The 24819-nt window shown below is 71.9% G+C and overlaps 6 protein-coding genes across 11 annotated transcripts; 3 read left to right on the top strand and 3 right to left on the bottom strand.

Moving 5' to 3' along the window:
• Positions 1-2164: 2164 nt before the first annotated feature.
• Positions 2165-8040, bottom strand: TTC31 (tetratricopeptide repeat domain 31). 2 transcript variants are annotated; one of them, XM_075092352.1, is made up of 17 exons: positions 7781-8040; positions 7136-7197; positions 6961-7030; positions 6631-6869; positions 6328-6411; positions 6027-6095; positions 5649-5816; positions 5422-5553; positions 5189-5309; positions 4760-4850; positions 4533-4674; positions 3903-4004; positions 3765-3837; positions 3449-3587; positions 3208-3282; positions 2928-3030; positions 2165-2806 (listed from the first exon to the last, which is right to left on the bottom strand). In XM_075092352.1, the coding sequence occupies exons 3-17, from the start codon at positions 6998-7000 to the stop codon at positions 2681-2683; spliced, it is 1704 nt and encodes a 567-aa protein (XP_074948453.1). In that variant the 5' UTR covers positions 7001-7030; positions 7136-7197; positions 7781-8040; the 3' UTR covers positions 2165-2680. The 2 variants fall into 2 exon arrangements, with proteins under 2 accessions (XP_074948453.1, XP_074948452.1); XM_075092351.1 differs by lacking the exon at positions 7781-8040 and adding an exon at positions 7297-7532.
• CCDC142 (coiled-coil domain containing 142) lies at positions 7654-12049 on the top strand. Of its 5 annotated transcripts, XM_075092346.1 has the most exons (10): positions 7654-7786; positions 8161-9829; positions 9928-10014; positions 10116-10280; positions 10397-10554; positions 10638-10790; positions 10903-11017; positions 11105-11282; positions 11363-11574; positions 11759-12049. In XM_075092346.1, exons 1-10 carry the CDS (start codon positions 7739-7741, stop codon positions 12004-12006), a joined length of 3033 nt encoding a protein of 1010 aa, XP_074948447.1. In that variant the 5' UTR covers positions 7654-7738; the 3' UTR covers positions 12007-12049. The 5 variants fall into 5 exon arrangements, with proteins under 5 accessions (XP_074948447.1, XP_074948448.1, XP_074948449.1 ...); XM_075092347.1 differs by lacking the exon at positions 9928-10014; XM_075092348.1 differs by lacking the exon at positions 10397-10554.
• Positions 12050-12366: 317 nt separating this feature from the next.
• Positions 12367-16564, top strand: LOC142056847 (programmed cell death protein 4-like). Its single transcript, XM_075092353.1, has 11 exons — positions 12367-12513; positions 13187-13460; positions 13690-13787; positions 13909-14022; positions 14539-14760; positions 15125-15222; positions 15290-15404; positions 15733-15840; positions 15940-16050; positions 16138-16277; positions 16345-16564. Exons 1-11 carry the CDS (start codon positions 12460-12462, stop codon positions 16394-16396), a joined length of 1386 nt encoding a protein of 461 aa, XP_074948454.1. The 5' UTR covers positions 12367-12459; the 3' UTR covers positions 16397-16564.
• Positions 16565-16782: 218 nt separating this feature from the next.
• Positions 16783-19604, top strand: MOGS (mannosyl-oligosaccharide glucosidase). Its single transcript, XM_075092323.1, has 4 exons — positions 16783-17143; positions 17218-17438; positions 17518-17711; positions 17781-19604. The coding sequence occupies exons 1-4, from the start codon at positions 16786-16788 to the stop codon at positions 19486-19488; spliced, it is 2481 nt and encodes an 826-aa protein (XP_074948424.1). The 5' UTR covers positions 16783-16785; the 3' UTR covers positions 19489-19604.
• A 140-nt stretch (positions 19605-19744) lies between these two features.
• WBP1 (WW domain binding protein 1) lies at positions 19745-21979 on the bottom strand. Its single transcript, XM_075092344.1, has 4 exons — positions 21734-21979; positions 21558-21660; positions 21054-21215; positions 19745-20902 (listed from the first exon to the last, which is right to left on the bottom strand). Exons 1-4 carry the CDS (start codon positions 21803-21805, stop codon positions 20247-20249), a joined length of 993 nt encoding a protein of 330 aa, XP_074948445.1. The 5' UTR covers positions 21806-21979; the 3' UTR covers positions 19745-20246.
• Positions 21980-22605: 626 nt separating this feature from the next.
• INO80B (INO80 complex subunit B) lies at positions 22606-24557 on the bottom strand. The gene is made up of 5 exons (XM_075092343.1): positions 24401-24557; positions 24086-24275; positions 23854-23972; positions 23369-23550; positions 22606-23228 (listed from the first exon to the last, which is right to left on the bottom strand). The coding sequence occupies exons 1-5, from the start codon at positions 24444-24446 to the stop codon at positions 22764-22766; spliced, it is 1002 nt and encodes a 333-aa protein (XP_074948444.1). The 5' UTR covers positions 24447-24557; the 3' UTR covers positions 22606-22763.
• Positions 24558-24819: the final 262 nt, after the last annotated feature.

The following is a 24819-nucleotide window of genomic DNA, read 5'->3' as shown; positions in this document are numbered from 1 at the left end:
CCGTGCACAGGCCCACGCGTGAGCGCTGTACATGTGTGTGTGCCCAGGCTGGCGCGTGCCTGCGCGGGGGCGGATGGGGCCAGCCCCGGAGATGAGCTCATGGCTCTGGCTTTTTCCCATCAGGCTGAGACGAGGTGCATGGCTGGCGGGATCACACCTCTGTGCCATGGGGTGACCTGACTCCACGTCCCCGGCTGCTGCCTCAGCCCCCACCGCGGGATTCAGAGCCAGGCCCCAACCCAGCCCTGCCAGACCCCTCTCCCCCAGTGCAGTCGGGACCCCACGGCCTCAGCCCCGCACCCACAGGCCATGTGGGCAGCGTGGGGCAGGGATGGGTGAGCTGGATCGGAGGAGGGGGCTCAGACCCCCAGGTTCTCATCCCATCCCTGCAGTGTGAGCTGGTCCCAGCACCCCCAGACGCCTCCATCCCCTCTCAGTTCAGGGTGGCTGGGGGATACTGAGTTCCCCTGCACAGCGCCCTCGCCGTGGCCTCTGGGCTGCTACCCCCTCCTGCCCCATGTCAGCCACCCGTGCCAGCCTCCCCCGGGACAGCTAATCGTGGGCGGAAGCCTTGGCCAGGCCAGGCAGTGTCTGGCGTCACCCCCGGCCGCCCCGCGGGAGGTGTTGCTGCAGGAGATGGTGCAGGCGCTGGGCACGCTGCCACCGCCAGCCCTGTGCCTTGCCGGTTCCCACTGCGCCGCGCGGCCACACAGCGAGGCCCACCAGCACCGCCGCAGGCACAGCCAGCCCGCCCACACCACTGGCACAGCCACAGCGCCGGCATGGCCACAGCACGGGGGACACGTGGACACATGTGCAAGGACAGACACTGGGACATGCAGACGTAGGAGAAGGGTGTGCACGTACTGCTGTGGGCACAGCTGTGACCGGGCACATGCTGCCAGCGGTGCACACGGCAGTGGACACGCATGTCCCATCATGGGCACAGGCAGCCGAGGACACGGCTTGAGCAGCGACCTGTTCTCAGGGCTGCGAGGTGCCAGGCGCAGGCGTGGGAGCACCCACCCAGCATTCTCGGCAGCCCCGTGGCTCCCCCAGCCATCACCCACCGCGGTTCCCCAGGGACCACCCACCCATTCCCAGAGGGGATGGGCTCCTGCAGGGGTTTGCCCCGGCTCGATGGCCTTGGGGAGGCCCCAGGACAGGCCGTGCCCATCACCGGGGTCTCGGGGCAGCGGCGGGCACTGGTGCCGGGGGGCTCGGGCAGGCTCAGCCCCCCACTTCTCCCCTCCCTGAGCACACTTGTCTTTTTCCTCTTCCAATTTTCTGGATGATTAACTCGACTGCTGCTTCCTGACAACCTCTGCTGTTGGTATTAATTTCTTTTAACTAGTGATTAATTACTTGCTGTCTCCCGCGCTCCTTCTCCCTGTTGCCTATTTGCATATTAATCAAATTCTACTTGATGGCCTGCCTGCCACGGCCCCGCCACCAGCAAATGGCAGTACAGCGGGGCGGGGGCTGCTGCGGCCCCCCGGCTCCTGCCCCCCGCCGCGGCCGGGGACCCCAGGACGGACCGCGGGAGCCGGGGGTCCCCGTTACTACCCGGGTTAAGGCAGCCCCCGGCCGGGGCGTCCCCCGCTCCGGGCAGACCCGTCCCCCCCCAGGTCCTTCCCCACGCCCCGTGGGGAGGGTCGGCGGGTGCAGAGGGGGCGGGACGTGGCCCGGAGGCAGGGTTGGGGGTTCGCACCGGGGGCTGCCGCAGCGTTGCTGTACAGCCGGTGCTGGGTCTGTGGTACCCGCCGCCGGGGAGGCCCCGGAGCACCGGAGCGGGGGGGCCCGATCCGGCCACCGGAGCCGCCGCGCGTGGCGAGTGCGCCCCCTCCTGGCCGCCGGTGGGCCTGCGCGGGCGGCACCGGACGCCACCGGCTGCTTGGAAAGGGGTTGGGCAGCCCGGAGCGGCAGGGGGAACCGGACACACGGCGGGCAGGGGCCGTGGGGGTCCAGGCGCAGGGTGGGGAAGGTGGGAAAAGAGCCAGGAGCACCGCAGGAGCCAAAGGTGGGCACGGGGATCTGGGGGGGGCTGCCATGGCCCCAGAGGGGGCAGCAGAGACAAAACCAGAGTCACGGGTGGGGAAAAAGAGCACCTTCACCGACAAGGGGAGGTGGCAGGGAGGGGGAGGGAAGGACAAACAGCCACCACTAGATCTCAGCTTTATTAAGAACCCCGACTCCAGTACAAATCCCTGAAGGAGCGGGGGTAACCGTCAGCCCCCCATGGCACAGCCCTGCCCTGGTGCTCCAGGGGGGGCACAGGCCTCAGCAGGTCAGCTGGGGGGCAGCGGCACAGCCCGTGGCCCTAGGCAGCCCCTGGCGGCACAGCCAGGAGAGGCACCCAGAGGGGGGACCCCTACCCACAGAGGCACCCGGAGCAGGGCAGGTCCTGCTGCCTGCAGAGGGAAAAGGCACAGGCAGGGCGAAAGCAGGGGCCCCTGCACAGCCCCCCGGGGGAGCAGGGGCCCCCCCAGCCCAGGAGAAGGCAGCCTGGGGCGGGTGCCCCAGGGCCAGGCAGGGGGCCGGGACACCCCATTGCAGCGTCCGCAGGAACAGGGCCACGCCGAGGGCGCAGCTTCTCCGCGGCGTGCCAGCGGTGCTGGAGGGCGATGCCGCACCATACGGGGTCAGGCTCCGCTGCCGTTAAGCTGAGGAGAGCCCCTGGCTACAGGAGACCCCGGGGGAGGGCACGCACCTCCCCATGGGGCTCCAGGTACCGCTGCGGGGACGGGGTGGCGTGGGAGGGGTGCTTGAGCTGCAGCACCAGCCTGCTTCCCTCCACCTCGGCATCCTGGGGGGGGAGAGGCAGAGCTGAGGCAGCAGCACTGCGCCAGCCCAAGGGGGCTGAGCGCAGGACAGGCACCCCCGTGTCCCCACCTGTGCCCATGGCACGGCACCCACCCCCAGCTCACCTGCATGGCTGCATAGGCCATTTCTGCGGCCTTTTTCTGCGCGTAGTTGATGAAGGCGCAGCGTCTCTCTGGCAGCATCCGGATGAAGCGGATCTCCCCAAACCTGCGGGGTGGAGTGTCACAGACACCCCTCCCACCTCCCCTCACGGGCTTTGCTCCCAGGGCCAGGAGCGCCAGGGAAGGGGGACAGGCATGGGGCTGGCAGGGCACCGGGGCAGTGATGTGGACAGGATGCTGAGGCCCAGGGGGATGTGGGGGCTCAGCATGGGCACATGCTCACCGGCTGAAGGAGTTCTGCAACACCTTCTTGCTGATCCTGGGGGTGATATTCCCCACCCAGAGAGGGTAGCAGTCCCTGCCAAACCACACCAGTGTCACCAGCAGCTAGCTCCATCCCACACACCAGCTTGAGGAGCCCAACACCACCAGCTCCATGGGAGCTCAGAGATCCACCCGCTCCTGGCCCAACGCCCTCCAGTAAGCACCAGTCACCATCCCAGCCCCACCAGCCCTGGCCCTACCTGGCGGGATGGGTCGGAGGCAGCGTCTGCTGGCTACTGGCCACAGCTCGGCCCTGGCCTTTCGCCTGGCTCCTGGAGCTCACAACGGTCACAAAGTCGCTCGTGTCCGTGTCCCCGCAGCTCTCGCTCACCCACTCGCCTGCCAAGAGGCAACAGGCTCAGCTGGCTCCGTGGACAGGCACAGCACCCACCACAGGCCAGCCCCCGCCCTGGCATCCCCCCAAGACCCCCTCCAGAGCTAAGACCACAGCCCAGGCGCCCCACAACCCCTGGCTGCCAGCTCTGCCAACATCTCCGAAACAGCGAGGTCCCTTACCGGAGGAAGGCAGCGGTGGCTCCCCAGCCTCCAGCAGGGACAGGGACACCGGGACTCCCCCGGGGCTGCTCTGCTGTGGGGGGAGAGGCGGTCAGGCCCCGTGGGGCAGCAGCAGGGATGGCGGGGCCAGGGACTCACCCGCAGCAGGGCCCGGCAGGCCTCCAGCTGTGCAGCCGCGTCGGCATTGGCACCGTCCAGGCGCAGCAGCTCCTCAAACGTGCTGGCGGCCTCGGCGTAGCGCTGGGGCCCGGCGGGGAGGGGCTGAGCTCTGATCCCCTGCCTTGCCAGCCCCCAGCCCACCCCACACAGGGCTCTGCCCAGCCTCGCTGTCACCCCACAGCCCCCTATGCAGCCCACCCAGCCCCACCAGCACCGCATGGCCCCCACCCAGCCCTGGACCCCTACAGCCCCCCATCCAGCACTCCCAGCCATGATGCCCTGCAGCCCCCCGTCCAGCTCCACTGGCGGCCCACAGCTCCCACCGAGCCCTGGCACCTTGAAGCCCCCCACCCAGCCCCACTGGCATCCCACAGCCCCCTACCCAGCCCCTGTGCCCTGCAGCCCCCCACCCAACTCTGGCACTCCACAGCCCCCTCCCCAGCCCACCCAGCACCACCAGCACCCCATAGCCCCCACCCAGCAGCCCCCAAGGCCAGTGCTAGCCCCCTGCAGCTCTCATCCAGCTCTACCACCCCACAGCCCACTGCCCAGCTCTGGCCCCCTGCCCAGCCCCCCAGCACCCCGCAGCCCCCAGCCCAGCCCTGGTACCTTCAGCCCCCGCAGCGCCTTGCCCTTTCGGAACAAGCCTTTGAGCCACCTGGGCTGAAGCCTCAGCGACACCTGTGCATCCCTGAGCGCCTCCGCGTAGCATCGAAGCTTCTCGTAGCAGTACGAGCGGTTCCCGAAGAGCCTGCGGGGAGACCGGGGTCGCTGCTGCCTGGGACCCACAGCCCTGCAGCCCCCGGGGAATGTTGCTCCCCAGCCCCATCGCTCACCGGTGCTCCCTGGGGTTCAGCTTCACGGCCTCAGTGAAGGCCTGCACCGCCTCAGCATAGCGGCCCTTCTGGGCAGCCTCGTTGCCACGGCCTGTGGGGAGCACATTGCCTGCTGCCAACCCCCCAGCCCAGCTGGAGAGCAGGGCTGTGTCCCCCCTACCCTCAGCACAGACAGGGGCATCTGCTGGAGAGAACCAGAGGAAAGCGGGGCCACGGAGGAGACGGGCTCTGCTGTCACCCAGCCGCAAGGGGGAGGCACCCTGGGGACAGCACAGGGCCACAGCGGACCGCAAAGAGCAGTTGTGGCAAGAAGCCCCAGCACAAACCCCCCTGGGCAGAGCTACCCACAGAGCCAGGAAGCAGCAGCACAGAGCCCTCAGACACCCACCCCCTTCTCTTGCTGCCCATGGTGGGCCCCGAGGCACTGACCTGCAAGGATCAGGCTCTGCTCCACCATGCTCGTGTCCAGGGTCACAGATTCAGGTGCCTGTGGGGCGGGCAGGGAAGGCGGCGAGGGCTTGGGCAGGCAGGGCAGTGAGGGCTCAGATGCCTGTGGGGTGGGAAAGGAGGGTGGCAAGGGCTCAGGCAGGCATGGCAGTGAGGGCCCAGGCACCCGTGGGGTGGGCAGGTCCCTCCCCAGGGCCCCATGGGCTCCAACTCACCTTCCCTGGCACCCTCTTGCCTGGCTCTGTGACATCCATCCTGGCTGGCTTCTCCTTCCCAGGCGCCGGCAGCCTCACGCCCGCTTTCTGCCGGGCTTTGAAGATGAAGGTGCAGCTCAAGTCCAGCTCATCCTGGGGGAGGCAGGGTGGGCAAGGCAGGCAGAGTCCCGGGCCCATCCACAGGGCAGACCCCACACCAGGCTGGCACCTATGCTGCGAGCGCTCACCTCCATCTCCTCTGCCCTGGCTGACTGGCCGCCTCCCTCCTCTCCCGAAGAGGCTGCATTGTCCCCAAGGCATGGGGAGGGGTTGGGACCCGGCCAGTGTTCCCCCTCCTCATCATTGCTGTTTTGGGGGTGCCTGGTGCCCACAGTGCTGCTCAGGGATGAGGTATTCTGGAAGGAGACGGAAAGAGTGGGACGGCAGCCGGGGCAGCGGGACTCTGCCTGCATATCCCTCTCCCCACAGCCCCAGGAAACTCTCGCAGCCACGGCATCCCACCTTCAGAGACTCACGGCACACCTGAAGGCAGCACAGAGTGTCAGGGGACCCCCGAAACAGCACCCACAGCCAGGCTGGGGTGAGGGGCCAACACAGTCACTCACCAACTCGGTTTCCTGCTTGCTTTGCAGCTCTTGTACCAGTTTTTCTCGTTTCTTTCGGTCTTTCTGTTTCTGGAAACCAGAGCTGTGAGTGGGTACCTGGCAGCGTGGCGCAGCCCCACACCCGACCCCACATCGCAGGTCCACCTCAGTGCTGCTGGGGGGTGGGAGCGAGCCCTGGGCTGCCCCCTAATACGGTGCTTCCCCCCACAAAGGCCACAGCAAGGCTTAGGAGGAAGGGAAATGCGGGCAGCTGCCTGCATGCTGCCGGCTGGCAGGGTGACTCCCCACAGGGTGCACCCACCTTCTTCTTCAGCTTCTTTTTCTCTGCCTTCCTCTTTATCCGCTCCTCCTCCGCCACCAGCTCCTGCGCGTTCCTCTCTGCTTCCTGCGGGAGCAACACTGTGAGCTGTAAGTGCCGGGCACCGCACTGTGGCCGGGAGAGTGGGACAGCCTGGGGCACCCCGATGGCAGCCCGCTGTGCTCCCCGAAGAAGGGACAGGACAAGAGGGGCTGTAGGACATGACACGGCCCGGGGGGCACCTCGGGGAGCAGGACGGGGCAGCAGAGAGGCAGCCAGCGGGCAGGGAAGGTGCCCCTCACTCACCTCGGCCGTCAGTGAGTACTGCCAGGGCACGGGCAGCATGGGCATGTCGTGAATGCTGTGCTGGGGGTGGGTGGGCAGGGTGGCCTCGCACAGGAAGGATTTCTTGAACCCACAGAAGTTGTAAGGCGCGTCGCTGTCCTCGCTAGACACGTCCCAGTGCTGGCTGAAGCCGATCCGCTCGTCCTCTTCATCCTCCACAGACTCCTCCACCCGGCGGGGACTATACCAGAATCCGGGACCTAGGCAAGGAGAACCGGGGGGACATCAGTGGCGGCTCCCGGGCCCCGGACCCCCGGTAGCCCCCCGCCCTGGGCAGCCCCCCCGACTCACCGTGGCTGAAGGCGTCCCGGGCCCCGGATGCTTCCCCCATGTCGCTGCGGTCCGGTGGGCGGGAGGCGGCCTGCGGCGGGAGCGGGAGCTGGAGCGGCGGCGCCAGGCCGGAGCGGGGGGTAGCGGCCCCCCCCGGAGGCAGCCCCCGACCCCGCCGTCCACAGCCCCCACGTACCTGCCAGTGGGTGCGCTCGGCCGCGGCGGCGCTGAGCGGGAAGTGCCAGGGACAGAAGGCCGCTGTGGGGAGCGGAGCCGACCCTCAGCCCTCGGAACCGAAACCGAGCGGCGGTCGCTGGCCCCGCTTCCCGGTCCCCGTTCTCCCTCCCCGTCCCGTACCGCCGCTCCAGCCGCCGGGGCCCAGCACGCAGCCCCAGGGGCAGGCGGCGGCGGCGGCCCCGAGCCCGGAGCCGCCCCGGCCAGTCCCAGCCCCGCCCGTCTCCCGCATCGCCCGATCCGCCGCTGCCACCGGAGGCGCCGGAAGTAGGGCACGGGGGCGGACCGGAAGCGGGTCACGGCGCCGGCTGAGGCTGCCCGGCCGCCATGTTGTGTGTGGGCAGGACGGCAGCCCGCGAGGCCCCCACCGAGTAGGGCCAGGGCTCCGCGCCCTCTCCCGCCGTGCCCGCCTGCCCTGCCGCCTCCCGCCGCTCAGCCCCCTCCCCACCTCCACCGGGCACCGCAGCACCAGCCCTCCCGGCGGGTCAGCCGTGCCCGCTCCGCCGGATTAGCGCGGGCGCGGCCTAAACCTATTTCCTCCCACCACCCTCGAGGACGGCCCAGCATGGAGGACGGCGGCCCCGAGCGGTGCGGCGGGGAGCCCTGCCTGCAGGTGAGGCCCCGAACAGGCGGGGAGAGAGGGAACGCGACCCGCGGGAGGCGACGCCGCCGTCCTCAGCCCGGGGTCACAGCCAGGCCTAGGGCCTGAGAGGCCTCGCCTCGATAACGGCCCCCCACCGGAGGGGGCGTGGTTTGAGGCGGCGGGGTGGCTCCGCCGTGGCGAGGGGCGGGGTAGCTTCCCGGGACACGCCCCCCTCGCCTTTAGCTCCTCCCCCTCACGTGTAGCTGTCCCTCGCCTGTAGCTCTGCGCGCTCGCCGATAACCCCGCTCATCACCTGTGGTCCCGCCCCCTCACCGGTAGCCCCGCCCCCGCGGTAGCCCCGCTCCCGCCCCGGGGTCACTGACCCTCCCCGCCGTCCCTCGCAGGTCGGTACCGGCGATGGCGCCGGTCTGAGCGGCCTCCTCCTCCTCCTCCCGACGGCCCTACCCGCCCCGGGGGACCGGGCTGCCCGTGCAGAGCCCGCCCAGCCAGGTGAGGGGCGCTGGCCTGGCCCAGGGGGGCCCGGCGCAGCGCTGGGGTGGCTGTGGGCGGGGGCTGCGCCCCCCCCACCGCCCTGCACCGAGGGTCCCCCCACCGCGGGCAGCAGCTCCCTGGGGGGCCTGGCCCGCTCCCTGCAGAAGGCGGAGGCCATGCTGCGCAGCTGCGTCAGCCCCGGCCTGCGGCGCCTGCTGCCCTCGCGGCCCCGCCAGCACGGCGACGGCGGCGACGACAGGGACGACGAGGAGGAGGAGGAGGCACCAGCCCTCCTGGCCGCGCTGGAGCAGGCCTTCCCGGGGCTGCGCCGCTGCCTCTGCGTCTGGGAGGACCCCCGCACCGAGACCTTCCGGGGCCGCGTGCAGCCCCAGCCCGGCGATGGCGCCGCTGCCTTCTCCCACCACCCGGTGCACCCACGCGTGGCTGAGCGTGGCGCCGCCCTGCACGCCTTGCTGCAGCACCGCCACCACCTCCGCCTCGCCCGCGACTACAGCCGCCGCCTGAAGGCCTCCTCCGACTTCCTCCGCCGGCTCCTGGCGTTGGTGGAGCGGCCGGAGTCGCCGGCGGGGGAGGCGGTGGCCGCCCCGCCGCTGCAGGGGCTCTGCCAGGAGCTGCGGACACACGCCGGCCACTGGAGCGGGCTGCAGCGGCGGATGCGCGGCGACCCGTGGCTGCGGCCGCTGCTGCTGCGCCGGCACGAGTCGGTGGCACACATGCGGCGGGCGCTGCTGCTGCTGGCGCTGCACGCCACGCGGCTGGCCGAGCGCCACGCCGAGGCGCGGCTGCGGGCCCTGGCACGGGCTGGCCCTGCCGCCGCCCCACCACCGGCGCTGCTCTCCGACCTCTTCCAGGGCCTGGAGATCTACAACCAGGTCGTGGGTGACCTGGCTTTGGAGCTGGGCATCGCTGCCTGCCTGCCCGCCGGCACCGCCAGCCGCCCCGGGACCACTGGGGACCATTCCCACGCCTTCCCTGCGGCCAGGGTGCTGGGGATACTGGCAGCCGAGCGGGGCCGGCTGACGGCTGAGCGGCTCCAGCCCCTCCTGCAGCCGTGGGACGGGGGCGGTGGAGCAGAACATGTCTGCTGGGAGGACACCAAGGTGCCTTGGCCCCCGGAGCACGGCGCCGTGGCGGCAGATGCGGAACCCTCCGGACGGGAGGAGCCGCTGGGCCTCGCTGGGGAGCTGCAGGCGCTGTGCAGGGAGGATGAGGAGCTGATGGGCCTCAGCCTGGGGGTGCTGGTGGCCTCCGCCGACAGCCTCTGGCACCATGTCCTCTATGGGCCCAAGCAGAAGCCAGCGGCGGCAGAGGGCCCCAAGTCCCTGGAGCTGCCAGCGGGCAGCCGAGGCACAGCCACGGGGCCAAGCTCTCCCGGCTGGAAGTCAGTGCGGTGGCTGGACGCCTCCCGCGCCCCGGCGGCCGAGGCCCTGCACGCCCAGTACCGCGCGCTCTTCTGGGGGGCCACCGGCATGGCGCTGGGGCACCGCCTGGGGCTGCTGCACTGCAGGGCGGGCACGGCCGCAGCTGCCGCGCGGGAGCTGAGCCACGCTCTCACCCAGGGTAGGTGGGGGCCGGGGCAGGGGGCGTTGGGGTGGCTCCCCGGGGTGACTCCGGTGCTGCACGTGGTGCACTGGCCCTCATGCGCCATCTCCCCGCAGCCCGCGTCCCCCGGGAGTGCAAGGAGGAGCTGGGGCAGCTCTGCCTGCGCCTGCTGTGCTGGGGTGTGCTCCGGAGCTGGGAAAGAGGTGCGGGATGTGGGGTGCGGGGTGCTGGCAGGAGGCTGGCGTGGGGTGCGGGGTGCCGGTGGGAGGCTGGCGCGGGGCAGCTGACTGGTGCCCCCCTGCAGACTTCGCCCGCGCCCTGGGCTCGGGTCTGTCCGACAAGTGCTCGGGGGAGGCGGCGCCGGCGGCAGGGCCGGTGAGGAGCAGGACGGCGCAATGCCTGCAGCGGCTCTACCCGGCGCTGACCTTCGCCCTGTGCTGCCTGCGGTCCCTGCCTGCCTGCCCGCCCGGTGAGTGGGGCTCTGGGGCATGGGCATCCCGGGGGTCCCCTCTGGGCTGGCCCCCGCCCGCCGGGTGCCGCTGCCCCCGCAGCCCCTGTGACACCCCCCAACCCTGTGTCCCCCAGGCCGCCCCCCTGGCTCGCCCTGCCTGCGCCTGCAGGTGCTGGGCCGCTGCCTGGCCACGGCGCAGGCTGCCTGCTCCTGGCTCATGGGCAGAGCCTGCCGGTACCTGGCGGCCTGGGCCCTGCCCCAGTTCCTGCTCGTCACCCAGGGGGACCTGCAGGTAACCATGGGACCGAGCTGATGTGTGGGGCTGGCGGTGGGGCTTGCCCCGGGCAGGACTCCTCTCACCCCTCTTCCCTCCAGCTGCTGAAGTCGGAGACAGACAGACTGGTGGTGCTGGTGAGCGGGACCTTCCCGGAGCCTGGGGACGCCCCCCCGCCACTGCCCCCTGCCCCGCTGTCCCGCCAGCAGCACCAGCTGTGCCAGCAGATCCGCTCCATGGCTGCCAGCATCCAGGTATGGCCCGACTGCGCGGGGGGGCCGCTGGGAGCCATGCTGTGCTGGGGATGGACCCACAGGGTGCCGTGGGGCCGCCCTTCCACCCCGGCTCCCTCGCTCTGCCCCCCAGCTCTTCTCGGGGGATGTGCTGAAGATGTTCTCCGCCAACTGCAAGCGGATGTCGGCAGAGATCTTCGACCAGACCATGCCGCTGGGCAAGCACTGGAGGGTCGGCCTCCGCACCGGTGGGTCGGGGTGCCTTGGCGCCGGGCAGGGCTGCAGGCAGGGCCACGGGCAGGGCTCAGCAGGTGTCCCCCCCCCTCACCCCACAGACCTGCCCAGTTCCCCCAGCGCGTACGCGGCGGCAGCGGCCCAGGCAGTGCTGGGCCAGGTGCTGCAGGGCGCCCAGCTTCTGCCCCGGGACGCCCAGGCGCCCGCCCTGGCCCGGGTGACCACGGCCTTCCTGGAAGCATGGATGGACCACATCCTGGCCCAGAGGATCAAGTTCAGGTAGTGAGCGGCAGCGGCGGGGCCGGGGCGGCGCAGGCAGTGCCAGGGCGGCCGGGCTGAGCGCCGCCGGTGCCCCCCAGCCTGCAGGGAGCCTTGCAGCTGCGGCAGGACTTCGAGCTGGTGCGGGAGCTGCTGGGCTCGGAGCGCTACGGGCTGGCCCCCGAGACCCGGCAGTCCCTGCTCTCCCTGCGCGTCTTCCAGCAGATGGACGGGGCCATCCTCTGCCTCCTGCAGCAGCCCGGCGGGGCGGCCGGCGTGTCCCCCCGGCCCTGGCACTCCCTGCGACGATGCTGTGAGCTGGGGGTGGACGCGGGGTGGGCGCTCGGCTCGGCTGCCCCATGGGCTGTGCCCATCCCGGGCCCGACGGCCGTGGTGGGGTGTGGGCAAGAGCCGCCTTTCACGGTGGTCTGCGTTGGCGTGAGGGTCGCGGCCGGGCTCTCGCCGCCCGCTGACTCCCGTCCTTCCTCTCTGGCCAGGCTCGGACAACGGTGCCCAGGCGCAGGAGCCGGGCAGCCTGCACGGCCTGGAGACCCTGGAGGTGCCGCCGGCGGCGGGGACCCCCCCGTCTGCCCCCGGTGCTGAGGTGCCGTCGCGGTTGCGGGGCGGCGTCCCCGAGTCCTACCTCTCGGGCAACCAGCAGCAGTGGCTGTCGCTGCGGCTGCACCGGGCGCGACGCTGGCGCGTTCCCGGCCTGCCCTGCATCGGCAACGGCCCCGAGGCCTGACCACGCGCGACGGCGGCGGCAATAAAACGGCTGCGGGAGCTGAGCCGCCGTGCCCGTGTCTGTCTGCGTCCCGGCGTCCCGCCCCGTCCCCGGCTGCGGGTGGGAGCTGGACCCCGAGCACCCCGAGCCCCGGTGGGGGGGTCCTGCCTGCTGCTGCCTGCACCCGCTCCTGCCCGCAGCACGGTCGAACCGGCCCCGGTCCCCGGTGGGGGGGGCTTTGCCCGGTACCCCCGACCCCTACCCGGGTCGCCAAGGTTCGGCAGCGGCCCCGGCGAACGCCGGCGGCCCGGACAGGGGTCGCGGGTACCAGTGCTACCGGAGCCCGCGGTGTGACTACGGTTCCCATGATGCCGCCGCCCCCGGCCACTTCCGCCGCGGGGCGGGGTCGGGCTGAGCCGAGCGCCCCTTCCCGGTCCCGGTCCCGGTCCCGGTGCGGCCCCGGTGCCGCCCGCCATGGCCGTCCCCGCCACCGAGCTGGGCGCCGTCGAGCGTCCCCCCTTCGCCACGGCAAGTAACGGCACCGGGAGCACCGGGACCGGACGCCCCCCGCCCCCGGGACCGGGCCGGTGCTACGTGCGCGGGGTGGGGGCGGCACCGGTGGGAACGGGGCGGGTGAGCTGGGCGGGGGGATCCCCTGTAGGGTGGGGGGTCCCGGAGGAGGCTTGGGGGGGGCCCCGGGGGGGGGTCCTGGGGGAGGTTAGGGGTGCATGGGGAGATCCAATGGGGGTCCCCGGAGAAGCTGGGGGCACATGGTGGGCGTCCTGGGAGATGCCAGGGGTGTGTGGTGGTGTCCCATGGGGGTTGTAGGGGAGGCCAGGGGTGCATGGTGGGGGTCCCGTGGGCATCCTGGGAGAGGCTGGGGATGCATAGTGGGGGGTCTCTTGGGGGTCCTGGGGGGAGGCCAGGGGTGCATGGTGGGGATCGCTTGAGGGGTTCTGTGGGAAGCCGGGGTGCATGGCAGGGGTCCCGTGGGGGTCCCAGGGGAGGCCAGGGGTGCATGGCCGGGGGCTCTTGGGGGTCCCATGGGAAGCTGGGGGCGCATGGCAGGGGTCCCGTGGGGGTCCCAGGGGAGGCCAGGGGTGCATGGCGGGGGTCCCACGGGGGTTCCACCAGCACATGGTGAGGTCCCACGGGGGTCCCAGGGGATTCCACGTCACATCATGGTGCCGGTGGCGCACAGGTCCCATGCCTGGCGGGCGCGGAGGAGGAGGACGGGGACGAGGAGCTGCTGGGGGCCGGGGGTCCCCACACCTGGACCCCCCAGGAGAAGCTGCTGCATGAGGCGCGGCTGAAGGCCAAGGCCAAGCGGCGGCTGCGGCGCACCTCCTCCCGGGATTCGGCCCGTGAGTCCCTCTCCGAGGGTGCCGAGCCCGGCCCCGAGCCCGGCAGCCCCAAGGGCAGGGCCCACGACCGCAGGTCCCGCATGGGCAAGGGCCGCGGGCTGCCCAAGAAAGGTGAGGGGAGACCGCGCCTTGGGGCAGGGCTCCCCCTGCGGCCCCGTGGGGCTGGGACCCCTCCATTGGCCTCTGTGGGGCTGGGACCCTGCATGACCCCACCGCTCCCCTTGGGGCTGGGCTCCCTCCCAGCGCCCCAGGCTTAGTCCCCGCTTGGGCGGGGCCCTGCTGGGGGTCTCGGCGCCCCCCGTGGCCGAGCCCCCGCTCACTCTGTGCGTGCCCGGTGCAGGTGGTGCTGGGGGCAAGGGCGTGTGGGGTGCCCCTGGTGTGGTCTACGGTTACCAGGAGCCTGATGCCCGTGACCCCAACTACGACGAGGTGGCTCAGGTATGGCCCCAGCCCCCCGCCCAGCCCTGCACCGACCCCCACCCTCGCGGGGAGCCCCTGCTGGGGGCGGCCGACTGCGGGCAGGGGTGCGGGCAGGGGCGGCATCGTCCCGTCCCCGCAGGGGGACACTGTCTACGCCACCGTGGTGCCCGAGCTGGAGGAGGGGGAGCTGGAGAAGAACGTGCAGCCCATGGTGCTGGAGTACTTCGAGCATGGGGACACCAGTGAGGTCATGGTGCGTCGGGGCAGGGGTCTGTGGGACAGGGTCCTCGGGGAGAGGACGGGGGCCCCTTGGTGACCTGGACCCTCAGGGGTGGGGCAGGCTGGGGTGGGGAAGGGTCCCTCAGGGAGGGGGTGGGGACCAACTGCTGATGGGGACCCTTGGGGAAAGGGCAGGGTCCCCTGTGGGGGGGGGTGTCCCTTGGTGGTGGGGGTCTTTGTAGGGGTCAGGACAGGGTGAGGGAAAGGGGGTCCCCTGGGGGTGGGGGGTGTCCCAGTGAGAGGGGACAGGGGCCCCATGGTGACGCGGACCCTCAGGGACAGGGCAGGCTGGGGTGGGGAAGGGTCCTTTGGGAGGGGCTGGGCTTCCCGTGGCGGCAGGGACCTTCAGGGGGCCAGGCTGGTGCGGAGCGGGGAGAAAGGGGGGTCCCTGGGGGACTGGGGGGTGTCCCTGGGTGGGTCACCAGGTCACCCCTGGGGAGAGGCTGGGGGTCCCAGGGGTGAGTGGCAGGGGGTGACGTGCTGGGCGCAGGAACTGCTGCGGGGGCTGAACCTGGGCAGCCGGCGACACGCGGTGCCCTCACTGGCCGTGGCCCTGGCACTGGAGGGCAAGGCCAGCCACCGTGAGCTCACCTCCCGCCTGCTCTCCGACCTGGTGGGCCACGTCGTCACCCCCGAGGACATTGCCTGGGCCTTCGACAAGATGCTGCGGGACCTGCCCGACCTCATCCTTGACACCCCTGAGGCCCCCCAGGTGTTGGCAGGCGTGGGGACGGGGACACGACGGGGGGACGCCGCCGTGCCGAGGGATGCTCGGAGGGGACGTGGCTGTGCTGGGGGGCCATGGCTGCTCTGGGGGATGCTCGGAGGGGACAGGGACGTGCCAGGGGAACCATGGCAGTGCCGGAGGATGCTCGGCAGGGACAGGGATGTGCTGGGGGGTCCATGGTGGTTCCAGGGGATGCTTGGAGGGAACATGACTGTGCCGGGGGGGACATGGCTGTGCCAGGGGATGCTTGGAGGGGACAGGGATGTGCCAGGGGAACCATGGCTGTGCTGGGGGGTGCCTGACGGCCATGGGTGAACAGTGGGGCTGAGTGCTGACCCTCTGTCCCCAGATGCTGGGGCAGTTCATCGCCCGGGCGGTGGCTGACCACGCGCTGCCCCTGGACTTTCTGGAGCGCTACAAGGGGCGCGTGGACTGCGAGCACGCCAGGTAAGTGCCACCCCGGCCCCTGCTACCCCCCGCCGCCCCCTGCGGCCCTCACCCGCCTGTCCCGCAGGGCCGCCCTTGACCGCGCTGCCGTCCTGCTCCGCATCAAGCGCGACGTCAACCGGCTGGACAACGTCTGGGGCGTGGGGGGCGGCCAGCGCCCCGTCAAGCACCTCGTCAAGGAGGTCAGTGCCCGACTGTCCCCTGGTCCCCCAGCCCCACCCATGGCCTGACCCACCCAAGCACATCCCCCTGCTCCATCCATCGTCCCTGCACCCCCAGCCTCCGGATGTGCCTCCAGACCCCCCGTAGATGCACCCGCCATGTCACTTGGGATGTGACCCCAGCTGCAATGACCCACAGATGTGTCCCCGTGCTCAGCCGGGGCAGCAGCAACCCCCAGCTGCCCCTGTGCCCTCCTCCCCACGTCCCCGCACTGTCCCCCTGTGCCACCCTCGTGTCCCTGCTGCGCTGCATCCCTGCTGTCCCCCCACCAGCTACCTCTGTCCCCAGATGAACCTGCTGCTGCGGGAGTACCTGCTCTCCGGGGAGGTGTCGGAGGCCGAGCACTGCCTGCGGGAGCTGGAGGTGCCCCACTTCCACCACGAGCTGGTGTATGAGGTGAGGGCTAGGGTCCCAGGGCACGGGCTGGGGTCCCAGGGCGAGGGTTGGGGGTCCTGGGGGGCCACCCACAGCCCTGCTGACGCCCAACGCCTACAGGCGGTGGTGATGGTGCTGGAGGGCTCTGGTGAGGGTCCGGTGGACATGATGGTGACGCTGCTGAAGGTGCTCTGGGAGACGGGGCTGGTGACGCTGGATCAGATGAACCGGGTGAGTGTGGGGCGTGCGGTGGGGGGGACCAGCGGGCAGCCCACACCCAGGGCTGACGCCGCTGTCGGCCCCCCCTCACCCCCCCAGGGCTTCCAGCGGGTGTACGAGGAGCTGGGGGACATCAGCCTGGACGTGCCGCTGGCCCACAGCCTGCTGGAGCGGCTGGTGGAGCTCTGCTTCGACCGCGGCATCATCACCAGGGCGCTGCGGGACGCCTGCCCCGCCAGGTACTGGCACGGCGGGGCCGGGGGGGTGCTGCCCCCCCCACCCCTTCATCATCCTCCTCCTCCGCAGGGGCCGGAAGCGGTTCGTGAGCGAGGGCGATGGGGGACAGGTCAAGCAGTGAGTGGGGCCGCCCCGGGGCGCTGCCCCCAACGTGCTGGCGTTTTGGGGGGGGTCAGGGCCTGGAGCGTTCCCCCCCCCACTGTGGGGCAGGGGCGGCCCCAGACCCCCCTGGCCACTGCCTGGTGCCCGGCCCCCCCGGCGAGGGACGAAATAAAGCGGCTTCCGAGGACGTGCTGAGCCTGGCCTCTGTGTGTGGGGGGACACACGCCTCGGGGGTCCCTGTGCCCCCGCGCCCGGGGTTGGGGGGGGGGGGGGGGGGCGGATCCCGGGGAGGCCCGACCCTGCGGTTCCCCCTCCTGCCCGCCAGGGGCGCCCGCGCCCCGCAGCCTCCGCGCCGCTCTGTCTCGCCGCAGCGGCGCGGCGTGATGACGTCAGCGGCGCGGCCCGGCCATGGCGGGAGAGCGGAGGCGGCGCGGCGGGGACGGGCCGCGGGAGCGGGCCCGGGACGGCGGGAGCCGGCGGGAGCGGGACGGCGGGAGCCGGCGGGAGCAGCGGCGGGAGCCGGGCCGGGGGCGGGCGGCGGCGCTGGCGGTGCTGGCGGGGGCCGTGGCCGTGGCGCTGGGCTTGGCGGCGGCCGAGTGGAACCGGCGGAGCGCGGCCGCCCGCCTCGTCACGCCGCACCCCGCGCCCCCCGCGCTGCCCCCCGGTTCCACCGGGCCCCTCGCCTCGCCGCGCCGCTTCTGGGGCACTTACCGCCCCCACGTCTACTTCGGGATGAAAACCCGCAGCCCGCGGGCCCTCGTCACCGGTGAGGCGCGGGGGGGCCGGGCTGCCGCGCCCCCGCCGGAGAGCCGGGGCTGACCCCGTCCCCGCCGTCCCCAGGGCTGATGTGGCTGCAGCAGGGCGGCGGGGGAGGCGGCCTGCGCCACACCTGCGAGCAGAGCGACGGCCTGTCGCGATATGGCTGGGTGATGCATGACGGGGAGAACTTCGGGGTGCAGGAGCTGTGGGACGGGGCGCTGCTGCTGAAAACCGAGTTCGTTAAACAGCCGGGAGGGGAGCACGGAGGGGACTGGAGCTGGCGCATCACAGCACGGAAGGAGGTGAGTGGGGGGGATTCCGGGCGCTGGGCAGACCCCCCGTGCCTCTTCGTCATGCGTTGCCCCCCCCCTTCCTCCGCAGGGCGCTGGCGGCCCGGCCCCGCTCCTCTCCCTCTTCTTCTACGTCGCCACGGATGGGCAGGGGACGCTGAAGCCGCACCTGGAGAATGGTACGCGGCTGGCTGCTGTGACGGGGACAACGGAGGAGCTGGGGAGCTTCACCCTCACCTTCCTCCGCCCCACGGCAGGGAGTGGGGAGGGCCCCAAACACGCCAGGTAACGCATCACCCCATCCCCCTGCCCCATGGCCCTCCCCCACCCCCTGACGTCCTTCTCCCCTTGCAGCTACAACTACCTGGAGGCGCCGATCCCGGGGCTGCACCGCCTGACCGAGGTGGTGCACAGGAGCCTGAGCGACCGCTTCGTCTTTGCCGCGCCGGGGGGTCCCCGACGCCGCTTCTTTGCCGTTGACGCCTTCCCGGGGCTGCCGGGGGAGCCCCCACGTGGGCGCCTGCTGCTGCACCAGGTGACGCTGGAGCTGCCGGCTGTGCTGGAGGTGACCTTCGAGTCAGGCAGCATGGTGGGCCGGCCCGGGCGGCTGGCAGGGGACGCGCTGTCGGCAGCGCTGGCGCAGCACGCGGCCGACTTTGAGCGGCGCTTCGAGGAGACCTTCGGGCTGGTCCGCAAGGGCTTCCCCCTGCCGCAGCGGCGCTTCGCCCAGGCCGCCCTCAGCGAGCTGCTGGGGGGGGTGGGCTACTTCCATGGGCACTCGCTGGTGCGGTCCCCGCTGCAGGAGCACCCCGTGCCTGGCCACGAGGCCGCCCTCTTCACTGCTGTGCCCTCTCGCTCCTTCTTTCCCCGCGGCTTCCTCTGGGACGAGGGCTTCCACCAGCTGCTGTTGGCGCGCTGGGACCCGGCCCTGAGCCGCGAGGTGATCGCCCACTGGTTGGACCTGATGAATGCCGAGGGCTGGATCCCGCGGGAGCAGATCCTGGGAGAGGAGGCACGAGCCAAGGTGCCCCCCGAGTTCGTCCTGCAGCACAGCGAGACAGCCAACCCCCCGACGCTGCTGCTGGCGCTGCAGCGGCTGCTGCCCGATGCCCCCCTGCCCTACCTGCACCGCCTCTTCCCCCGCCTGCGTGCCTGGTACGACTGGTACAACCGGACACAGGCTGGGCCACTGCCCCTCACCTTCCGCTGGCGCGGCCGCGACCCCCAGCACGAGCACTTCCTCAACCCCAAAACGCTAGCCTCGGGGCTGGACGACTACCCCCGTGCCTCACACCCCTCGCCCGAGGAGCGGCATCTGGACCTGCGCTGCTGGATGGCGCTGGCCTCCCGCGTGCTGGGTGATGTGGCCGAGCGGCTCGGCGAGCCGGCAGCGCCTTACCGGGACACAGAGCGGGCCCTGAGTGACAACGGGCTGCTGGAGCAGCTGCACTGGGCCCCAGAGCTGGGCGCCTTCGCCGACTATGGCAACCACAGCACAGCCGTGGCGCTGCGCTGGCAGCGCACGGTGCCGCTGGCACCAGGGCAGCCCCCCCCAGCTCCACAGTTGGTACGGGAGGTGCGGGAGAGGCCACGGCCACGCTTCGTGGGAGCCCTGGGCTACGTCAGCCTCTTCCCGCTACTGCTGCAGCTGCTGCAGCCCGACTCGCCGCGGCTGCCCGCCATGCTGGACGCCATGCGCAGCGAGCAGCAGCTCTGGACGCCCTTTGGGCTGCGCTCGCTGGCCCGCGACAGCCCGCTCTACATGCGCCGCAACACGCAGCACGACCCACCCTACTGGCGCGGCGCCGTTTGGGTCAACATCAACTACCTGGCACTGCGGGCGCTGCGTGGCTATGCCGAGGCTGAGGGGCCACAGCAGGAGCGGGCGGCTGAGCTTTACCGGGAGCTGCGCCAAAACCTGGTGGCCAACCTGTACCGGCAGCACGCCGAGAGCGGCTTCCTCTGGGAGCACTACAATGACAGCACTGGCCGTGGCCAGGGCTGCCGCCCCTTCGCCGGCTGGTCCGCACTGGTGGTGCTGGTGATGGCAGAGGACTACTGATGGGGCCAGCCGGGCTGTGGGCAGCTGCCTGCACTGCCGGCCCTGCCTGCCTTTCTCAGGTGCGGGGGGACGTGCGGAGCCTGCCTCCTCCCCAAAAATAAATCTCCACCACCATAGCCTGTTGGTACCTGTGTCAGGGTTACAGCTCTACCGTGCCTCCCTCTTCCCCCTGGGCTGTGCAGGGCTCCATCCCCATCCTTGTGGAGCTGGGGGGGGACCCCACAGATCCCCAACTCACCCCCAGCAGGTGCAGGGCTGCCGTACTTCCACATCTCTTTAATGGTGAGAGAACGCTACGTGAGCTGCCCATCCCCTGGTGGGGATGGGGGCTTCCCCCGCCACGGGCAGTGGCAGCACAGAGGGACGGGGCGGGCAGGGGGGCCCTGGCGGCTGCAGCCCCTGGAAGCAGTTTAGAGGGGAGGGGGCTGTGGCAGGACCACAGCAAGGGAGGGGGCTGCGCCGCACAAGGTACCAGAGGGGAAGGTGGCTGGACTGGTGGGGGTTAGGTGGGGCAAGGGGCCCCTGGGGGCTCCGTGGCAAGAGTCCAGACCCCAGGGACGCTGCCCTGAGCCCCCGGCAGCACGCACAGGGGCTGTGCCCAGGCGTGGAGCAGCCCCCTGTCCTGCCCCAGGCACCTCCCAAGTCAGGGCTCCCACCCACCGTCCCCTACAGCCACTCCAAGGTGGTGGGGGCCAAATGGGGACAGTGGGCAGCAGGAGGGGCCAGCGGGTGGCGGGGAGGGCTGGGTGAGTGCCCACTCAGACGGGCAGGGCGGGTGAGCCGGGCCCCTCACTGCCCCCTGAGCCTGGCAGCCCGCAGCAAGGTGGGGACACGGAGCTGCCCTTCCCCAGGAGATGGGTGCCTTCTCCCTCCTCCTCCTCCTGGCAGCGCCCCACCTCGATGCCAGAGTCCCCCGTCAGCCGCCGGTGTCGGAAATGCTCGCCATCACTGCCACCTTCCTCCCGGGCTACGCCGCCACCCTCCTCCTCCTCGCCCTCCTCGATGTCGGAGCAGGGGTGGCAGTCGGCCTCGAAGAAGTCCACGGTGGAGGAGAAGAGGGCGTGCTTGTGCGGGGGCTGGCGGGCCGGCGCCTCCTCGGGGGGCAGCTCCCAGCTGGCGCCGGTGCCGGTGCTGCTGGTGCCACCCTCCTCGCTGGGCGTGCTGGCCCGGCTGCGCTCCGTCTCGTCCGTCACCTGCACTGAGAGCGAGGTGCTGCTGGGGGACGTGGCGCAGCTCGATTCGCAGGAGCAGCTGGTGTAGTTCTCTGAGCTGGGCGAGAGCGTGAGGCTGCTGGAGCCCAGGCGGCTGCGGGGCCCGCTCAGCTGGGCCAGGATGGCGCTGTAGGGCGGCGGCGGCGTGCTGGGGCGGTGGGCCACCTCCTCATAGGCTGGCAGCTTGAAGGAGGCCAGCATCCCTGTGGGGCAGAAGAACGTGGGTCAGGGCTGCCAGCGGGCCCTGGCCCCAGAGGGGACAGACCTGGAGGGCGCAGCCTGGCACAAACAGGGTTGGGGGAGACACGGGAACCTGGGGGGACCCTGGGGGGCTGGGGGACACCCCTCACTCACTGAGGTCCATCATGGAGGCGGGGTAGTTGCAGGCACCGTGGTAGGCGATGAGGTTGATCTCCCGCTGCCGCTGCTGCTGCTGCAGGCGCAGCTTGGCCCGGCGGTGCCGGTAGGCGCAGCAGCAGCTGAAGAGGATGAGGATGGTCCAGAGGAGCCAGAACCCTGCAGGGAACAGGGTGAGGGAACAGAGTGGGGTCACCCTCCCCTTGAACAACTACCCCCCTACAAGGCAGGGAAAGGCTGCAGCTCCTACCACCCCCGCCGTGCCCAGGGATGCCTCCCACAACCCAGGGACCCCCCCGAGCCCAGGGAACCCCTCACCCCAGCCCAGAAACCCCCTTGAACCCAGAGACCACCTCACCCCAGCCCGGGATCCTCCACCCCAGGCCACGGCCCACCCCCGACCTCAAGGATCCCCTTCCTCCAGCCCATGATTCCCCCTCCCGGCTCGGGAACACCCTCCCCCAGCCCGGACCCCCCGCCGGGCGCCCCGCCCGCACTCACACCACAGCTCGTAGTAGTAGGTGCAGCAGCCGGTCTCCCCGCAGCAGTGCCCGCTCTCGCAGACGTAGGGCTGGTTGTTCACCCCCGGGCAGTACTCCCGGGCCTGCGGGCGCGGACACGCCGTCACACCGCCCGGCCCGGCCCGCCCGGCCCCCGCCGCCCCGGCCCGCCCGTACCTGCTGGTGCTGCCGGCCCAGCAGCGCGGCCCAGGCCCCCTCGGCGCCGCCGCCGCTCCCGGGCCGCTCCATGGCGCCGCCTACAGCCCGCCGCGGCCCCGCGCCGGCTCGGCCGCCCCGGCCCCGGCCCCGGCCCCCGCCGCCCGCAGCGGCAGCCGCTGCCCCGCCGCCGCCGTCGCCATCCCGGCCTCCCGGCCCGCCGCCGCCGCCCGGGCCGCAGCCTCCGCCGCCGCCATCACGCCCGGGCCAAAGCTCCGCCCCGCTCCGCCCCTGCCGCCGCCGCCCCACCAATCCGCCGCCGCCTCGCCGCCGCCCGCCAATCGGTGCCGCTGCCGCCGCCCTGCCCCCGCCAATCGGACGCCGTCTGCCCGCGCCTCACGCCCAACAACAGAGACAAAGGGACCGAGCCCCACCCCCGGCCGGACTGGCTGACGCCGCCGCCAACCGCAGGCGAGGCCCCGCCCTCCCGACCGTGACTGACGGCAGCCACGGCCAACGGCGGCTCCGTCCCGCGCCACCGTGCCCGAGGGAGGAGCGCAGCAACCCATGGCTGGCCGGGGCCAACCCCCGGGGGCGGGCGCTGGTAAGAGCCTGGCCAATGCGCGGGGCCTGAACGCGTGATTGGTGGAGAGGCCAACCACCCGGCAGCGCCGCTCTCCGCCGGGCAATTCCCCAGCCAATGAGCGCTGCCGCACGGCGCTTCCCGGGGCCCCGCCCCCGGGGGCGCCGGCCCGAGCTGTACCATAACTCACCGGGCAGGGGGGGCTGTACCACGGCGCTCCTGGTGGGGGGATAGGCCGTTCCATAGCGCTCCCGGTGGGGTGGGGATGGGCTGTCCCCCCAGTCCCCTCGGACCCACACACAGCTCCTCCGCCAACAGCCTTTAATCAGCCCCGCGGCACCGGGAGCACCACAGGACCAGCCCCGGCTCCCCACCACCCCACCCCACCCCGGACCCCCCTCAGTCCCCGCCGGGGCTGCCCCCAGCCCCATCCCGCTCTGTCCGTGGGGAATGGCCGGTGCCCCCCGCCTACGCCGCGGCCTCCTGCAGCTGGAGGTTCCGCCGGTAGCAGGCCAGGCTGCAGAGGGGCAGGCCGGTGCGGGAGCAGGAGTAGCGCTTGTGGTTGGAGCAGCCGGCGACGGCGCAGAGGACGGGTGTGGGCACGGCGGGGGCCACGGCGGGCGGCAGCGGCAGGGCCATGCCTGCCGGGAAGGAGACGGTGATGCGGTCGATGGCGTTGCAGTAGTGGACAACGGGGCAGGGTGCCTGCTTGGCCTTGCGCTCCCGCAGCGTCTTCACTTTGGCCTTGTTGGTCTTGGTCAGGCGCTCGATGGTCTGGTTCTTGTTCTCCTCTGCCTTCTTGGCCGCCTGCAGGCGCCGCTTGCGGGCCCGCTCCTCCCGCTTCACCAGCATCTCCTCTGTCAGCTCCTTCGCCTTGTAGCCCATGGGCAGCTCCAGCAGCGGCTGGCTCTGCTGCTTGTGCAGGAGGGCTTTCTGCGGGGGCACAGGGGGCACCATCACGACCCCAGCCTTGGCCCCCCCCACTCCGAGAGCACCGACCCAGCCCCCTGCTGGCTTTGGGAGCCCTGTGGCACCCCTCAGCCCTGCCCCAGGTGGCTCTGGGTCCCCCTCACCTGCCGGGCCGTCAGCAGGGACTCGTCCACCTCCTTCTTCAGCTCCCCGTTGTCGTCCAGCTCGCCCTTCTCCAGGGCGTCGAGCCAGCGCTCTTCCTCCTCCTCCTCCTCCTCACGGGCGGGGAAGCAGCTCTCTGAGTCCAGGTCCGGCAGGGGTGAGGGGTCCAGGTTGCTGTCCTCGTCTGGGCCAGGCGGCGGCGGGGAGAGGAGTCACCGGGCTGGGGGTGTCACCCCACCCCAGGGTCGGGCAGCCCCCGAAGCCACGACCAGGTGAGCGCCGCAGGAACCCTCCCTGCTCCCTTGGCAGGGCACTGGCCATTCCCAGCACAGGGAGCACAGCCGCAGCCCACTGTGCATCCCCACAGACACCCCCAGGCTCCCCCCACCCTCCCCTATGCCAACATCCCCCTCGGGGTTCCCCCACCCCATCACAGCCCCCTCCCACCACAGCACCCTCCCTTGGCATCACTGCCCCTGGGGCTCACCCAGCCAGGCCCGGTACTGCTCGATGGGCACCCCCTCGGTGGGCTCCTCATCCTCATCCACCACCATCAGCGGGGAGGGCGAGCGTGGCGCCTCGGGGACTACCGTGAAGGTGGGGACGCTGTGGGGAAAGCGGGCAGGGGAGCCAGTGAGACCAGGACAGGGGCAGAGGTGTCCCGGCGAGCATGTGGGGTGTGGAAAGGTCCGGCCGCGCCCCGCCCGGCCCCCCCTCACCTCTTGGTGCCCAGGATCTGCCCCCCGAGCTTGATCTTGAGCTTGAGCTGGGGCTTGCGCAGGCCGGCAGCGGGCTCGGGGGCCGGGGGCGGCCCCGCGTCGTGGTGGTGCTTCTTCTTGTGCTTCTTCTTGTGCTTCTTGTGCTTCTTCTTGTGGGAGCCGTGCCCGCCGCCCGCCTCGGCCTCCTCCCCTGCGAGGGCGGGCACGGCCGGTCAGCCCGGCCCGGGGACGCGCCACCGACCCCGGGAGGGGACGGACCAGGAGGGCCGCATCTCCCAGGCTCTGCCCCCGACCCCCAGTCCCGGGGGTGCTCACCCTGCTCGCCGCTCTCCATCCTGCCGCGCCGCCAGGCCTTGCTCATCCGCTGCCGGTGTTCCGCCGCCTGGGGGAAACAATTTCCGTGCGGACCCACTTCCGCCCGGTGCGGCGGTTACACGGCGGGTGGGGGGGCGGCGGCGGCGGCGCCATATTTGAAATGGGCAAGGTGGAGCGCTACCCGGGCGGAAACCGCCGCCGCGGGCCTTTGGGCCCGCGGCGGCGGTTTCCGCCCGGGCAGCGCGTTGCGCAGAGATGCGTGTGTGCAGGCAGCTGCCCGCGGGCACGCGCTGCCCGTGCACACGCGTGTGCATGCACATACAGGCGGTGCTGCACGCGTGTGCGTGCGTGTGGACGCGGTCCCGTGGGGCGCACGTCCATGGACACGCAGGCGGCGCGGAGCACGCACGTGTGCGTGC

The sequence above is a fragment of the Phalacrocorax aristotelis genome, chromosome 4 (genome assembly GCF_949628215.1).
Source record: "Phalacrocorax aristotelis chromosome 4, bGulAri2.1, whole genome shotgun sequence".
Lineage (NCBI taxonomy): Eukaryota > Metazoa > Chordata > Aves > Suliformes > Phalacrocoracidae > Phalacrocorax > Phalacrocorax aristotelis.
This window is presented reverse-complemented; position numbering and strand designations above follow the sequence as displayed.